At 56.8% G+C, this 17,058-nt stretch overlaps 1 protein-coding gene across 9 annotated transcripts in view; it reads right to left on the bottom strand.

Moving 5' to 3' along the window:
* The window catches only part of SLC6A6 (solute carrier family 6 member 6), a 78,409-nt gene that overhangs the window by 12,778 nt on the left and 48,573 nt on the right, over window positions 1-17,058 (bottom strand). For all 9 annotated transcript variants that reach the window (XM_058566125.1, XM_058566116.1, XM_058566089.1 and 6 more), the window contains 5 exons: window positions 12,608-12,740; window positions 5,838-5,972; window positions 4,736-4,839; window positions 4,487-4,611; window positions 778-890 (listed from right to left, as the gene is read on the bottom strand). In XM_058566125.1, the coding sequence (XP_058422108.1) occupies window positions 778-890; window positions 4,487-4,611; window positions 4,736-4,839; window positions 5,838-5,972; window positions 12,608-12,740 (610 nt within the window). The remainder of the gene's footprint in view (window positions 1-777; window positions 891-4,486; window positions 4,612-4,735; window positions 4,840-5,837; window positions 5,973-12,607; window positions 12,741-17,058) is intronic.

Raw genomic sequence — 17,058 nt, forward strand, 5'->3', positions numbered from 1 at the left:
AGAAGGCCCCAGTGACAATACACATATCTCCAGGGAAAGGTGTCCCAGGAGCTCTCGCTGGCCGTTCTCTGGACTGCGAGAGCCACAGAGGATGGGACGTGGGGGTCAGAAGTGCAGGAAACAACCTCAGTGTAGACAGAGTCCTGCCCAAGGAGGCAGAAGCCAGGACGGCCAGAGAACAGGGGGTCTGAGCGAGGGTCCCCACTGCTTAGCTGTTCACGAGGCCCTGGAGGAGCACGTTTCACTGCGAGGGCTGAGCTCGCCTATGCCCGGGCTCCAGGAAGCACAGAACACCCAGCATGGTTCAGGCTTCTTTGGCCACACTGAGGACTATCAGTGATGGGCCAGGCAGTGGTCACCTCATGGTCTAAACAGAGACGTCAGTCCCTTCCCCAAACTGCCCGACTGCCGTGTCCCTCCTGGGCCCTGCCCTCACGCTCCACCCAGCGCATCGTGACTGTTTCTGTCTGGTTCCTCTATTTCCCAGCTGTGGCTTCATTTTAACCACACCCCTCGGGCATCTGTTTCCCCTTGCTGGGGTCAAAGACTTGAGCTTTGGGGCAGATGTCCTCCTCCTGCTGCTTGGAGGCCTTTCCCACTCCTGCGTCCTGGAGGAACCCTCGCTGGCTGAGCTGCTGCACGTCTAACGTGAGGGTGGGGAGGGGCTGATCCCCTGATGCCCTGGCTACCTCACACAGCTCAGAGGACGCAGCTTTTCCAGAACCAGGCTCCCCATGGGCAGTCCCACCCTAGGGCCATCCCTCCATCTGTACATACCTGGCTATCCAGGCCAAGCAAGAGCAGCATGATAAAGAAAAGAATGGACCAGAAGGTGGGCAGCGGCATCATGGTCACGGCTTTAGGGTAGGCAATGAAGGCCAGGCCGGGACCTAAAGGGAAGAGCAAGGGGGAGGGGCAGAGGGGGACATCAGCCAAGCCACCCAGAGCACGGAGCTCGCACGAGACGCTCGGGGCTGAGGCAGGGGAAGAGACCGGCCTGCCTCACTTTTGGGTGGCGCGCACTGGGGTGCAGGCAGGGCCCCGTTTTAGCATCTGTCTCCTACGCAGCAGCACAAGTGCCCTCTTCACCCACCAGGATCCGGACGGACACGGGGTATTTGGGGCAGAAAATGAGACTGAGCCTGGACTCACTCTGCCGGCTTGTGAAAGGGGGTCCCCCCAAACCAGAGCAACCACACCAACGTTTGCTTGTTGGAAGCAAAGGGGGAAAGGCCTGGTTACCTGACTACTGAAGCCCCTGCTGGCAAACAAAAGGTCTCTACTGAAACGCTGCCTGAGTGGAGAGACAGGAGGACACGGAACCACGCCCACAGGGCAAGCGTCTCTCCAGAGGGCATCTGCGCACTTCTGAGCACCATCAGAGGCACATGGGGGTCTCGAGACCCCAGCCGGGAGGCCCAGGCCTCCTCCTGGTCCTCACTCCACCACCCCTCTTCACAGCACCACATGCCTGCGCAGGGCCTCAGTCTCCCCACTTGAGAAGTGAGGGGCAGGGGACCATAAATGACACAAGGAGCCTCCTCGTGTTCAGATTCTCAGACGCTGATGCCTTTTCCCTAGAAAAGGGCTTCTGATTTCTAAAGAGGGGGCTCTGACGGGGTCTGGAGGCAGGTTTGGGAGACAGGAGCCCGTCAGCTCTGGGGGCGCCTATCTGACTGGAAACATTCCAGAGACTTAGAGGCACGTCCCCGCCTGTCTGCAGCCGGCCCAGAGAAGACGCCGGGAAAGATCTGAGCTGTAACTGAGACCCATGGGTCCAAGAGGCAGTTGGGCGCAGCAAAAAGGAGGACGCCTAAGGTGCCTGGGCTGAAAAAATACAGCAAAATCCACAACTGAAGAAAATGTCAAGAAATGGGAGACAAAGAGTGCTGGAGGGCGGGATATTGAAAACAGATACCAGAAAGAAAACGAGTGGTCTGAGAATTAAAACAACAACTTGGAAATAAACTGGAGGCAGAAAGCACGTGTGGCGGGCAGGGCGAGTCCTGCGACAGCCCAGTGTCCGCTGATGGAGGAAAGCCTGACGGCAACCAGGTCCTCCGGCGGCGACGCCGGAGAACTCGGCAAGTGGTGGGGGGTGCTGGCACCGGCCCGGGGCCAGGGGGGAGGAGGAAGCCGCGTGCCCACCTCCGCGGGGGCCCTGGTCCCCCAGCTCGGCTCTGGCCCCGACTGGGCAGCGTCACCACGTGAGGGATCAGGTCCAGCGGCTGCGAGGCAGATGTGAAATGGGCCCACCCACCCCACGGCCTCCAGGAGGCTCTCCACGCGCTTCTGTCCGTATTTCCGTTTTGCCTTCTCAAGCCAGCCTCTGGCAGAGGGTCTGAGCGTCCTTCTGTCCCAGCGAGCCCGGCAACGAGAGAAGTCCGAGTGCGAGGCCGCGGCACACCCAGCCCCCGCGCCTCTCCCCGCTGAGGACACGCTGCCCGTGTGGCCCTTGGCTAAGTCATCTGGCTCAAACGCTCTTTGCTCAGCTCAACGTGGTGCTTGTTAAAAGCTTGTTAGAGAAATAACCCCCTCGAGATGTCAGCTGTTCAGACGTGGCCCTGGGGAATCAGGGACACGGCCTTTGAAGCGGACGGGAGGGAGAAAACAACTTAGCTTGACGACGTGCATGTACATAAAAATACCTCGTTCTCCACAGAGAAAGATCTGTTTTACAGATTGATATATATCTCTCCCTGCCAAATTCACTCAATGCTTCCGGCCACTCCCAATCCATCAGAATTGGTTTGCAAGGAGGTGTAAATCGTCCCCCCTTCATCACTCTAACTACCAAACTCCCAAGTGGGTGTGGATATTTCTGGAATTACTTTCTGTTTCCTCAGTCCCTGGCCTGCCTTTCGGGGCTCTCAGGGAAGGAAAGCTATGTCTCAAGGTCTGACTGGGACCGGGGGGCAGTGGAGAGATGTGCGGGGTGGAAGCGAGGACTTGCTGCGCTGGGCCTGCAGCACTGCGGGCACGAGGATGGGGAAGCGGGCAGGAAAGCAGGGCCCAGGGGCTCCGAGAGGTCAGAGGAGCCCGGACGGAAGGGCCAGAGGTTGTCACATGCGTCCAGGGTGGAGTGGGGAGGCAGGAGCGGGGACATCCTCATGTTAGAGGGGCCTGCCAGTATGTGGTGGGCGCCCTGTCCAGGAGACCCCAGCTCTGACCCTGACCAGCCTGAGCAAGGCCTTGCTCTCAAGCCACTAGTGTCCTCATCTGAATGCGCGAGGCTGAGGCACCCTGAGCCCCCAGTACTAGGGTTCTGTGGCTGGGGAGCCAGGACACTGCCCCTCGTTTCCAACAAGGGCAAGGGCAACGGCAATGCCACAGTGGGGACTCCAGCTGTGCCTGACCCTGGTCTGTGGTGGTCCTTGCAGTCAAAACCTTTCACTCTCTTCTGGGCCTGAGAGGAGCCTCAGCCCAGGACTCTCGCCTGCCTCCAAGTGGCCCCAGAGAGGTCGCGAGAAATCAGGAGGTCGGGCGGAGCAGAGGGCTCTGTGTAAAGTAACAAAACCTTCCAGGCAATTGAGACCACCCTCCCAGTGAACTGGGCAGGAATGGAGAAGGGTGAAAAAGCCGGAAAAGGGGACTGAGGATCCTGGGAGCCTACAGTTCTCGCTCCCACAGCTAAGCCGCCACGGCTTGAGAGCGGCAGGTCCGGGACGCAGAGCATCCAGGGGTGAGTCCTAGAATTTAGGCCCCTGACGTACTGTGATTCTAACTGAAGATCTCTTAATTCTCAGGTTCCAGAAGCACCTTGCTGAAGCTCCAGGATCCCAGCCTAAGATCCCAGGCTTTGCAGAGCCTGTGACTCTAATCCTCTTTGCTCCACTTCCAGGCATCCCAGGGAGGAAGCACCCCCCAACAGGGCCTACAGCCCGAGGGGGTGACAGTGCCCCACAACCTACCCCCAAATTGAATCCATTGCCATCCCAGAGGGCGACCTGCCATGCTCACTGTCTCTCCCCCACCCGGTCGGTGCCCATGGTGGTGCCTGACAAAGGGCAGAAACTCAATAAATCAATAAGCATCGGTACGATGAATGAACGGGTTGGCTGAGAGGCAGCGTGCTGGGAGCAAAGTGCAAAATACAGAAACCAAAGCGCAGAAGGTGGTGATGGAATGCCGATGGGTGGCTGACTTGGGCCTGAATTAGGAAAGTGGTTTCTGTTGCTGAAACCAGGAGTTTGCTGAGGAAGGAGGGGGAAGGGGGAAGACCACACAAAAGTAGTTAAATATTCCCCAACTTAACCAACCCCCATGTTTCTGCTGCCCCTTGGGCCAAACTGCAATGAAAGTGCTTAAAATTTAGCTTTTGTACTCTCTCTTTGATACTTGGGGGACATCTTGGTGGGGGGGGGTCCATTTCAGAAACCGGGCTTGCCCCCCCCAAAGCCCCCTGGGGTCTGGCTTCATGCCTGCAGTACTCATCTTACACACTAGGTGGCAGTGCCCACCACCACTGCCACCAATACCACCATACCTGACTCAGCCACATCAGCAATGTCCACCCCTTGCTCTTGTGCCATGAAGCCCAGGATGGAAAAAATTGCGAAGCCAGACACAAAACTGGTACCACTGTTCAGGCATCCCAGCAGCATACAGTCCCTAAGTTACACATATGTCAGGGAGCAAGTTAATTCACAACACAAGGAATCCATGCTCCCTACTTCTCTTTGCTTTAAACTTCACCATTTCTAAAGTCCGCCAGGCCCGCCGGCGCGACACTTGCCTGTAGGAGTTGTACTTGTACTTGTTGTAGCTCCCCAGCGAGGTCATGGCCCCCAAGCAGATGGCATAGGAGAAGAAAATTTGGGTCCCAGCATCAATCCATACCTATGGGGGTGCGGGGGGCAGGGAGAGAGAGAGGGGACTGTTAGAGCCGGCTTCCTGGAGGAGGCAGCGTGGGTTCCTGGCCACCTGGCCATGGAGGGCTGCACCTCAAAGTGTGCAGACTCTCGAATGCAATCGGAGCGCCTGGAATCCAAGGTGCCTTTCCAGTGCTGTTTTGTGGGTTCAGAAAGTAAAGATCTGGCCCGGTGCCAGACACATGGTAAGCCTGCTACCATTACTGTCGTTGTTACTGTCTTGGGACCCTGAGTTGGAATAGGGAGGAATTCCCTAACGGATTATGTAGGCAAAGCTGCTCTCCAGAACCTTCATCGGGCAGGTCCTGATGGCCACAAAGCTGCCTTCTCAGCTGTCCCTTGATGCTGGCCACGTCCCCTCCCATCTAAGGACAGTGGGGAAGGAAACCTGAAGCAGCACAGGCCTTTGGAGGCAACTGAAGGCTGAGGATCTTGGGGACAAAAGATCCTTAAACGGGCCAATAAATCTCCAGGGTTTTCTCCAAGCCCCTGCAGTCACGTGGCTGAGTGCCAGGAGGTAGACTTTCGATATCCGCCCGTCAACCTTCCAAAAGGCCACCATCTCTGAATTCCATCCTTGGCCAAGGAAGCCAGCAGCTCTCCCAGGCCGACTCCTCCAGCCCCACGATCAGCCAGCCTCAGCTCGGCTGCTGAGGGCAGAGGCCAGGTCGGAGGAGGAAACTAGCTCTTAAAAAGACTTTTCGCTTACCTGGCTCAGCGCCTAAAGAAGACTCTATAATTGGCCGGTCTCAGGAGTGCTCAACATGAAAAGATACACACAGCTGGAAAGGCCCACGGGCGCAGCCAACAAACCCGCCACAGCCCAGTGGAAAAGTACCAGGGGCTGACGGCCCAGCTAGACTTGTGCACGGAGGAGCCACAGCAACTGTGCTGCCCCCTCAGCTGCCCCCGCACCCTGCCCTGCCCAGCCCTGGGCGGGGGGGAGGCCGGGCTGTCCCGCAGTACCTGTGGGTCCTCCAGGCGGCTGAGGTCGGGGTACAGGTAGAACTTGATGCCTGCGCCCGCGCCGGGCAGCGTCAGTCCACGGATCAGCAGCACCAGGAGCATAGCAAACGGGAAAGTAGCCGTGAAGTAGACGACCTGCGAAGGGATGACAGGGATTCAGGGGCCCCGTGGCAACACCTGCTGCTGTTACATTCAAGCATCCTCTCCAAGGCAGGGGCTCTGGAGCCGAGCTTGCTGTGTCACTTGCTGTGACCTTGGGCATGATGCTTAACTCTCTGGGCCTGTGGCCCTGTGTGTGAAATGGAGATAAGAGTAACTGAAGGCCCTCATCAAGGCATGAGGCGAGGAGCCGACGGGATGACCCTTGTAACACCGTCACACCAGTGCCTGGCACTTGGGTGCTCACGGAACGGGGCCTGTTATTGACATTGTGATTTTGCAGGAAGCTCATGGGAACTTCTGGAAGGAAATGAGGCCTCTCAACGTCCCTGAGCCAGGATGGGGAAGGCCCTCCACTTCTTGGGGCTGTGGGAGGCCCACGGCCTTCCCTGGGTCACGTAGCACGTCCCAGACAGGCCAAGGTCAATGCGAGGTGGGGACCAGGGATGACCTGGGCTGAGCCTTTCCAGCCCCTGGGCCTGCTCTGCTTTCTCTCCCTCCCTAGTCCTGAAAGCACTGGTCTCCAAATACCCTGTGGCCTCAGTTCTTGCAGATGGATGTTCCCATCTTTTTCTTTAACACAAGAAGTTTCTAGGCAAGGTTCATGCCTGGGAGGAGCTTGACGGTGCCTGGCTAAACAGACGATGACATGCTGATGTTGCCAGCAGGGCGCTGGCTGAGCAAGGACTCCCCGGCACAAGCCCACTTCATGCCCACCACACCCCCAAAATTGGTGTGCTGGTGCCCTGCTGACGGAGGAGGAACTGAGGCTCGGCGGGGTTCAAGGACATGCCCAGGTCATCTACAGAGCACAGGATCTGCACCCAGAGCCCGGGGCGGTAACCACCATGCTCTGGGCAGAGGCATGGGGTGTTTTCACTTTGCCAGTGCAGAACATGCAGAAAGTTCCCAGTGGTCACCTGAAATGCTGAGACTGGCTCGCAGAGCCCAGGACTACCTGTGGGGGCCAGGGGACCAGGGAGAAACCACTGCACAGGACAACACGCCTGTTTTACAGGTGAGGAAACTGAGACCCAGAGAGCAAGATGAATGTGCCCATGGTGTGTGGGGGGCAGTGCCAGGGCACTTCTGGGGCCCAGATAGGTAACAGACACCAACAGGGGGTGACAGAGCCCTGAACCTTGCCTAGCTGGCATAGGAACCCTCGCTGGAGCAGAATTCTCGGGTGGCCACCATCCCTTTGAGTAGGAACAACTAGAAAAGGGTTTTGGAAAAGGACAAGAAGGAAGCTCTCAGGGCCTGCCGGGCTCAGCTGCCCTCAGTGAATACCACCAAGCAGCATTTATTGAGCGCTTACTGTGTGCCTGGCGCCATTCCAAGGGCTGCACATCTATACTCACGTGGTCCTGCTCTAGCTCTTCAAGGTAGGTTTTATTACTATGCTCATTTTGAAGGCGAGGAGACTGAGGCCCAGAGAGAGTCCGTGGCTTTCCCAGGGTCACACAGCACCTAAGCAGAAGCGCACAGATGCCCCCAGAGCCTGCCTCCAGATGACAGGAGCAGGGCAGTTTACTCAAGCCTCTCAACAACCCGAGGGAGGGGGCTTGGGTCACAATCAGTCAGTGACTGTCTTGCTGCGCAACCTTGAGCAAGTTACTGCCCCTCCCTGGACTTCACTTCCCCACCTGTGAAGCGGGGGGCTCAGATCCGACGAGCTCTGAGGCTCCCTCCAGCTCTGCCACTCCTGGGGGACAGGGTGGAGTGGCCCAGAGGGTCAGCTGGGGGCTGTCCAGACTGGGGCTCGTATCGGCCTCTGCCACCTCCCAGCGGGGTGGCTTGGCCTCAGCTTCCAACCGTAGGAGGCAAACGAGAGCGGCCCCCGCACGCCCCCCAGCACACAATGAGTCCTCCAGAGACCCCAGCAGTGAGGACCCTCCCGAGGGTCCCACTGGCTACGCAGGTAGGCCTTCCTCCCGCCTCTGCGCACCCTCCCTGGACACCCTCCCCCCTTCTGGGCCTCAGTCTCCCCAGCCACCCTCACCTTCTCCTCCCCAGGCTGAGAACCTCACAGTTTCCCGAGGACAAGAGTCAGACGATGTGGAGGGTGGGGTGGGTCAGGAAGCCACAGAAGGGGTGAATGAAGAGCCCAGCGAGCCCCCAGGCTGCTCCTCCCTTCCTGCGGACAGACCCCCCCACCAGTCCCCACCTCTGGGCCCTCTGGGCCACACCCGGGCTGCTGAACAATGGCTGCTGACAGCAGGCCGGCCCCAGAGGGCTGCCACTTCAAAGCCGGCTGGGCCACGCTGGGCTGGGCGGGCAACCAGACTGTGGCCAGAGGGCTTTGTGTCAGGGACACAGGACACCACCCAGGGATGGGGGTGGCTTCCCTCATTTCCACATATTTAATTTATTTAACAAATACTTATGTAGCGCTTACCATGTGCCAGGCGCTATGCTAAGAGCTTTATGTGCATTAACTCATTTAATCCTCACAACAACTTCAAGAGGTAGGTATTATTATTAACTGCATTTTCTAAATGAGGAAACTGAGGTCCAGAGAGGTGATGGACCTGCCTGGGATCACAGAGCTAGCAGGTGGCAGAGGTGGGACTTGATCTAGGCCAGCTGGCTCCCGGGTCCTGTGTCTTTTGTCTGTGTGTGTGTGTGTTACTGTCGTTCCTCCTCAAATCCCGAGTAGGACAGCCCTGCCTGGTCACAGCCCCTCCTGGTCATACCACCTCAGCCACCTCTTTGGAAAGCCACTCTTGTTTTGGAGAATTTGCCACTCTGAGGATGAGCCCCTGAGAGCCATTCTCTCAATCTTCCCATGACTCCCCCGGGACCCTCACGGGAAAGGCTGGTGCCAGCGCCTCCGTGGGCCTCTGGCAGTGGCCCCGTGGGCCTTGCCACGGGATGTAGTATTTTTCCACTCCTGCTGGTGAAACTCCGTGGCTCCTCTGAGCCCTTAACCCAAAAGTGCTGTGGCCTAATTGCCCTGGAAACTTGCAAGTCAACTCTTCCTCATTCCCTAGGGACAGCCAGAGGCGGGAGGCAGCTGGGCTGGTCTGGGCAGCAGGGGTCATTCATCCCAGAGACGGTTGCTCCGAGAGGTGGGGCTGTGGGTCTGTGCCCAGCGCCCGGGAAGGCCCTAAGGTCCTCAAAGCACCCCTGCGTGTGTGTGCAGAGGGCATCGCTAACTCACTTCACACAAGGGGAAACCGAGGCTCAGAGAGGGAAAGGGACTTGCCCAAAGTCACGCGGCTTGTGGGAGCAGAGCTGAGATCCAGACCAAGTCTGGCTCTGGCTGCCACCTCTGCTCTGTTCCTAAGCCCTGGATGAGAAGAGGTGCCCTGGAGGCTGGCGGTGGGGAGGCCCTGCCTCGGGACACGTCTGCGCTCAGCCAGGACCGGACTCCCGCTCTGGGTCCACAGGGCCGTCCTTCCTGTGTGAGGGTCTGGGCTTCTGTCACCTTCCTGGACCTCACATGTGGTGAGAGCAGGGACCTGCCTGCCTCATGCCCTAGTGCATCATCAGGCTAACACAGGGGTGAGGGCAGAGAGCAGGGTACGGTTAGGAGGGGAAGAGCATAGGGCGCCAAGGACGGGTGCTGGGCTGTCCAGGTTCAAATCCCAACTTGGCCACCAATGAGCTATGTGACCTTGGGCAAGTTAATTAACCTCTCTGGACCTCAGTTTCCCCATCTATAAGATGAGACTAACAACTGCATGTACCACAGAACATTATGAGAATTAAATGAGCCAATAAACAGCACTAAGAACAGTGCCTGGCAGACACGTGCTACAGTGTTTGCTGCCATTATCGCTCTTTCTTGAATGAGTTAAGCTGCAGCATATTCTGGGCCAAGTTTCAGATCCTTGGAGTGCTGAAAATTACAAAAAGGGAACTGAGATTCAGAGAGGCAAAGTGACTTGAAGTCGGGTCCTGAGCCTCCCAGATCCGGGCCTGCCCTCCATCCCCCTGCTGGAGCAGTGTCAGCTACGGGAGCAGGGCGTGGCCGGGAGAGGCTCAGCCCCCACGGTGGCCGTGAACCTGGTCTGTGGCCAGGGCTGGAAGCCACCGCCAGCTGAGGAAGTCCACAGAGCCAATCACAGAGCCTGTGTTTGTCTTGGCTTCTCTGGGCTGGCCCAGGCCCTGCTATTGTTCTGGGAACCACGCCCGCCCCTCAGGGGCCTGGAGCTGCCTGAGGAGGAGGTTGTCTCTAGGGTGGGGCAGGGGGACCTCTGGTGAGTCACGTCTTCACCGCCACAGTCACAGCCTGGCACCTCTACTTGCTTTGATTCTCTTCTCCTGGCCACTCCACTGTGTCTCAAACATTGCTCACTGTCCCTGGTAGACATCAGCCTCCTCCATCAGACTGAGGGCTCTGCAAGGGTCTGGGTCACATGCACCTCAGGGCCTTTGCACCAGCAGTTCTCTCTCCCTGGAATTTTTTTTCTCCTCCAGATATCCACATGGCTCACCCCCTCACTTCCTTCAGATCTCTGCCCTGCAGTCAGCTCGGTGAGCCTTGCCTGGCCACCCTATTGAAAACTGTACCCCACCACTCCCTATCCTCCTTCACCCGTTATTCTCCCCCACAGCTCCTATACGAGCTCCACAGCTCACCATCTGCCTCCTGTACATTCTACATTCACCTTGTTACAACCAACTTTTCAGCTCCTGGACCACAGGGAACTCCGTCTGTTCTGCTGGCCCCTGCACGTGCCCCGGCTCCATTCCTACAACAGCACCCGGCAAACAGGAGAGGCTCAGAACACATGAGCGCGTAAATGAGTGACTACGGCTCCAGCCGTGCTCAGGACCAGTACTGCAGAAACTTCCTGATAGATTCCCCTCCCCGTGGGGATCGGAGGCAGCAGGGAGGGACAGGCGTCCACGGCACGGTCTGTGCCAAGCACTGCACTGGGGGCCCAGCACACCTGGTTGTGAGGCCCACCACCACCCATTTTCCAGATGAGCAAACTGAGGCTCAGAGGTGAGGGAGTGACCTCAGACAAGTCCCTTAACCCCTCCCAGCTCAGTGCCCTCATGGTGTAAGGAAAGGTAATGAACCGGTTTGCTCACTCACAAGCTGGAGGAGGAAAGGGGATAACACAGGTGAAGGAGGGCTGCATGGAGTGGCCAGAAGGACCTACGCTCCCTCTTCCCGCCCCCGCGGGGGCGAGGTTAGCTGGGGGCTGTGGAGGCCTCTGAAGCCTGGCCTGCTTCCTTTCCAGACTGGGTTTTAGGATCGCAAGGTGGCTCTTTCCTGAGAAACAGGCAGAGGGCACGGGGGGTGCAGGCCCCACTCCGGGATGGTTCCCCATCTGCCTCTGCCACCCTGGGGTCCCAGACCTGGCCAAGCAGGTGCCTGCAGCGACTCACAATTTCGCCAAGAGGCTCTTCATCTGGGAGAACATGGTCCTTAGTTCTATACTCAAGCCTGTGGCCAGTGCTGCAAAGGCCCCTTTTCCAAACGACTCCACCCACTGCCCCTTGCTGGACCTCAAAGGCCACTTTGACACACTCTTTTGACCCTTGGGGGCTCTTTGATCTTAAAGAGATTTTCCCCCTATCAAGATGCAAATGACAGGAGGCAACGACAGACGGGAACATGCAAAGACGGGTCACCTCCACAGCTTATTGCCATGGGGTCAGGCTCACACCCCTCGCCAGACCCTCTGCACTGACCTTCGTCATCAGAATGACCACGATACCAGCCAGTGTCGGTTATCAGGTAAATGTTCGCCTCTAACTGTTCACAGACACTATTTAGTTACAGGCTAACATTTTCATTATTGCCAATATATCAGTTACACCTAACACCTTAATTATAAGCTAACATTTTAATTATCAGCTACTACCTTTGTTAATAGCTAACATCCTAGCCTTCTTGTAACATATTAATCAGAGCAAATATTTCAGTTACGGCTAACACTTTGGTTAACAACTAACACCTTGGTTATGAGTGAATGACTTCCTCAGTGAAAGCTTTTCTTAATAACCAACATCCTAATTACCAGCTGAAATGTCAGCTGTAAGATAATTCAGTTAATCTGACATAGCTGCAAAAATCCACGTCCTCCTCTCAAAGCTCCCTGTTCGTGTGGAGTCTCTGGGGAGACGGCTCAAACGCAGATGCTGACTCCGCAGGCTGTGGCCGGCCCGCGGGTCTGCGTTTCTAACCAGCTCCCAGGGGACGCCGAGGCTGCTGGTCAGAGCACACTCAGCAAAGCGGGTAGTTAACAACACGGTTGCTGGCTAACCTTGCTCCCAGCGGCTTCATCAGTTACAACCTCACATCAGTTATCTGCTAACATCTGCACTACTGCCAACTCCTGCTCTGGGAACCAGTGGCCTGCGGGAGTTTCTGCAGGCTCCAGAGAGCCGACTGTTCGATTTTCAGGAATTTTGTGAACCCGCTGTTAAACCATCAGTAACCTGGAATCAGTCATGGTGGGAGTATGCAGACCACGAAACAGGCAAATGCTACAACCTAGGGCTTTAGTTGCTCCTGGAGGACTGGTCCATCGGCACACTCTCCCGCCCAGGTTGGGGCCAGTTTCCAGCAGGAAGACCTGTGGGGGCGGGCGAGTCTCTGCTGAGGACCAACCTCCACTAGGCTGGGGAAGGACAGAAGCACAACTCACTTTCCCCGTGGACTTGACGCCCTTCCAGATGCAGAAGAAACAGATGAGCCAGACGAAGAGAAGGCAGAGAGCAAGGTCCCACTTCAGAGAGCCCGGGTGGTCGATTCCAGAGGACAAGCTGAGCACGTTGCGCCTTAAGTAAACAGAGCCGCAAGTCAGTCAGGGCCAAGCCCTGGAGCAGAGGGAGCCGAAGCCTGGACCCCAACGGGCTGGGGTTCAAGTGCTGGCTCAGGTGTGCACAAGTCACCTCACCTCTCCAAGCCCTAGAATCCTCACTGGTCTTGGGAAACAGTTAACACACATGTCACAGAGTTGTGGGGAGGTCAACAAGGGCATGGATTCAGACTCCTAAGTCAGGCAAACCTGGGTTCAGCCCAGCCTGGCCTCGTGGAAGCCTCAGTTTCCTCATCTGTAAAATGGGTACTGATTCCCAGGTGATGATTCTCAGCAGACCCTCCAGTGCCCAAGGTGAGCCAAACACTGGTTCACACTCAGCTCCACCCCATAACCACTGACTTTGGGATCATTACCCAGCCTCCCCGACCTCAGCCTCCTCATCCATGAAGTGGGAATAACTACCCTCCCTCAGTGTTCTCTGGCCCATCCCTCTTTTATTTTATCCACCCCTGTTTCTCACCTGGACCTCTCACTAAACTGTAAGCCTCAGAGGGCACAGTGTCTGCTCTGTCTGTGACTGTAGAACACCCACCCACCCCTTCACAGGGATGTGGCTGAAGAAAACCCACATGAAATACGAACTACAGGGCGGGTCTGGGCTGCAGCGGCACTTGACAAGCCTTAGCAGTTGTCCCTGTCGTGGCGTTGAGACACCAGAGCAGCGCTGGTTTCTTCTCCCTCGCTCCGCCAGGTTGTGAAGGTCTCAGAGGGTGGTGGGTAGATGGCATGAAGGACAATCAGGGCGACCGCCCACCTGTCCTGCCTCCCACAGCAGAGCCCGGGGCCGTCCTGCCCCGCGGAAGAGGCACACGAGCACTCCCCACAGACACGTCCCCGAGGGGAGATGCCACCTGAAACCAGGGCAGCACAGGGTGCCGACGGCCGAGGACATCACGAAACACAATGCCCAGAAACTGTCCCCATTGTCCCAGAGCTTCGACTGCTACGACAGTGACCGAGGACACCAGGCCGAGCACAAGGACATTGCCCTGTCCACCGTCCACCAAGGTTACCTGCCCCCCGAAGTTACAGGAGGCGGGGGCTCGTGCTCCCCCAAAAGAAGCTGGTTTCCTTCTAACCACAGTCAGCTCCCTGTCTGAAGGCCACAGTCTTGAGCGGGAGAGGCAGAGAGGGGACGGTGACTTTGTGCCTCAGGTTCCACGTCTCTAAAACACGAATCACAGCTCCTGCCCTGGATACTGCCCGGGAAAACCACCCCAGTTCAGCCAGTCTCGGGGATGACCCCACAGTCAGGGCTCCGGCTCTCCGGATGCCCACTGGGCCAGGACACTGCCGTGGCTTTTCCTTTTTTCCAGAGAAGCCTCAACAGGAGAACCCTGAATGAATCCAAGATTCCCACCTCAACTGGCATTCCTGCAAGGCCTTGCTGAGGTTCACTCCTGCGCTCCCAGCACCTAGAATAGCATGTGGGTCACAGCAGGGCCTCAATAAATACTTGCTGAGTGAATGAATGAAAGGACTCAACGGGGGTGAACGGTAGGCTCGCATGTCACTGTGGACCAATTCATAAACCATTTCCACTCACAAACCTTAAGGAGGGGCAGCTTCCCCTTGTCCTTTCATTGTGACATCAACGGGCTCCACCCTGGCACCTAGGACAGGGTGTGCTCAGGATAACATCAACGAGGGCTTTTCAATTCATGTCATCTGATCTAAGGACTAGAGGTCATTTGGCCCATCTTACAGATGGGGAAAACCAAGGCTTGGAGGATCTAATTGCCCACAGACACACAGAGCTGCCACCCTACACCCAGGCCTGTCTGACTCCAAAAGCCAGTGCTCTCTCGACTCTAGCACACTGCCCCTCTGATTAACAGAGTAACTGAAGCCTAAATTTTAAAAAGAATCTGGGGTCACCTGGAGCCTTGGGGCAAGGGGGCATCCCCACGAGGCAGCCATCAGCCAAGCATATCCTGCCTGGGGCCCTGCCAAGCCCACGCATCTGCAGCTGCAGCAGCTTTAGAACAAAAAGCCCTTCCCCGTGCAGCCTCCAGAGCTCGGCGCCTTCGGTGAAGGCCCGGGGCACGCTGCGCAGCGGCCAAGGCTTCCCCATGAATGGGCAGCGTTGGTGGGAGCACTTCTGCACTGCCACCTTTATACCCTCTCCACCGCCATGCACACCCTCCTCGTGCTTCCGGAGCAGCCTTCCCTGATGCTCCACAGACTGTAGAGTCCCCATCTGTCCTCTCACACTGGATGCCACCCTCGGGTGAAGGGTCTGTCTTGCCTACCAGACTCTAGACTTCCAAGGACAAGGATCTCACAGGCAGGCACACAGTAGGCGCTAGGCTAACGCTGAGGAGGAGCCCAGTCATAAGATGGCCTTTTCTTCTCTCCTTAAGGGCAAGTTGGCCGAGAAGCTTAAACCCCAGAGCCCAGAGTCTGACCACACTGAGCCCGCAGTCAGCTCACTGACACCCTTTCTGCCTCCTCTCACCACCGTGCTGGGCAAACCAGCGGTGCCCACTCTGGGCAGGAGGCTGCCGCGCTGGCTTGCTCTGGCAGCTGACCAGAGGCATGTGACCAAAGGCACGTTTCTGTGGCCCAGCAATTCCATTCCTGAGACCCTCTCCTACAATTACATTTGCACGTGTTGTCAAAGACGGGGTCCAGCCCGAGCTATTCATCACAGCGCTGTAAGTAGGAGCACAAGACTGGAAACCACCCAAATGGCCGTGAACAGGGGCCCAGCAGGCACAGAGAAGACACACGGCAGAACACTACGCAGCCCGTAAGACAGCAGGAAAGCTCCCTGTGCGCTGATAAGCAGCTATTTCCTGAAGAAGACATAAATGAACAAAGCGAGGTGAAGCACTGCGTGTGGCACGCTCCCTCTCGTGTACAGAGGGAGGGGGATGCGCATTTGGGCTTGAGTACGCGCACACTATTTCTGGCAGGACACACAAGATGCCAGCTGCAGTCGCTGTCTGCAGGGTGGTGGGGATGTGGGGAGGGGGACTCACTTGACGTTGAACGTATTTTTTTTACTATTCAAATGTTTTTAATGTGCCTATATCACCTTTATAAAAATTCTTTTAAATTCTTAAAAATGTTTATAATGGGCCACGCAGACATTCTAGAAATGGAATGAACGTCTCATCAATCAAGGGCTGTCATAACAGAGCCCGACATGGGCTCCAGGCCAAAGTGACCGATACCCTTTCCAACGATATCTCAGGGGTAGCCGTGGACGCTGGAGAGCGTGTGGGGCCGTCTGAATTCCTTTTTGAAGGGGCCCCACAAGCCCCCTCCCTGCCAGACTCTCACGGCCTCAGCCACAAAGCAGCAGCCACGATCTGTGGGCCTTCCCCGTGTGGTGCGTGGGAGTGCTCAGTAAACTGTAGGGTGCGGTGCCCCAGAGGGACTATCATGGTGCACTGCCCCTCACTGGTGCCTCCTAGTCACCCCAGGAGACTGCACAAGTTACCTCAAATCTGGCCACATCTCACCTACACTGCGCCCACCCCTGTCTGGGACCTGTGGCTCCCCAGGGCTATTTCAGCCACCTCCTCACTGGCGTTTCTGCCTCCACTCACCCCCTACCCAGTCTGTTCTCAGCAGGAGAGAATCTATCAGTACCCAAGTCAGGTCATGCCCCTCCTCTGTTCCACATCTTCCCATGGCTCCCACCTACCTGGCCAAAGAGGCCCTCCCGACCTGCCCCATTCCTTTTTTGCCTCCCTGAACAGGATGACCAATACTCTATTATTCAGACCCAGACATCTTAAAGGGTGAGGGTGGTGCCTATTAATAATGGTGCTGGGACCACAGGTGTGGTAAACCAGACGTGTCCAGGACAAGCTGTATGGACGGTGGTCCCATCTCAAACCCCTTCCCCCATAAGGCCCCTTCACTTCGTCCTTTAGCCACACTGGCTTCTGATATGTTCCCTGAATAGGTCGAGCATGCTCCTGCCTCAGAACCTTTAAACCCACTGTTCCCTTGGCCACTCGTCACGTGACATGCCACCCCCACCCTTTCAGATCTCTGTTCAAATGTCACTTCACCAGGGCAGCCCTTCCTGGCCACCCTCCGTAAAAAGCAGCCCTGGTCACTCTCCTTCCCCTGCCCTGGCTTTATTTTTCATCACTTATCATCGCTTTTATATTACAATTTTATTTGTGTTACCTGCTTAATGTCTGTCTGTCTTACTAGAATGCCGTCTCCACGCAGGCAGGGCCTGTGTCTGTCCTGTTCACTGTTGGATCCAGAACGGGGCCTGGCATACAGTAGGTGTTCAACAGACAGCAGTT

Source organism: Diceros bicornis, chromosome 2 (genome assembly GCF_020826845.1).
Source record: "Diceros bicornis minor isolate mBicDic1 chromosome 2, mDicBic1.mat.cur, whole genome shotgun sequence".
Taxonomy (NCBI): Eukaryota; Metazoa; Chordata; class Mammalia; order Perissodactyla; family Rhinocerotidae; genus Diceros; species Diceros bicornis.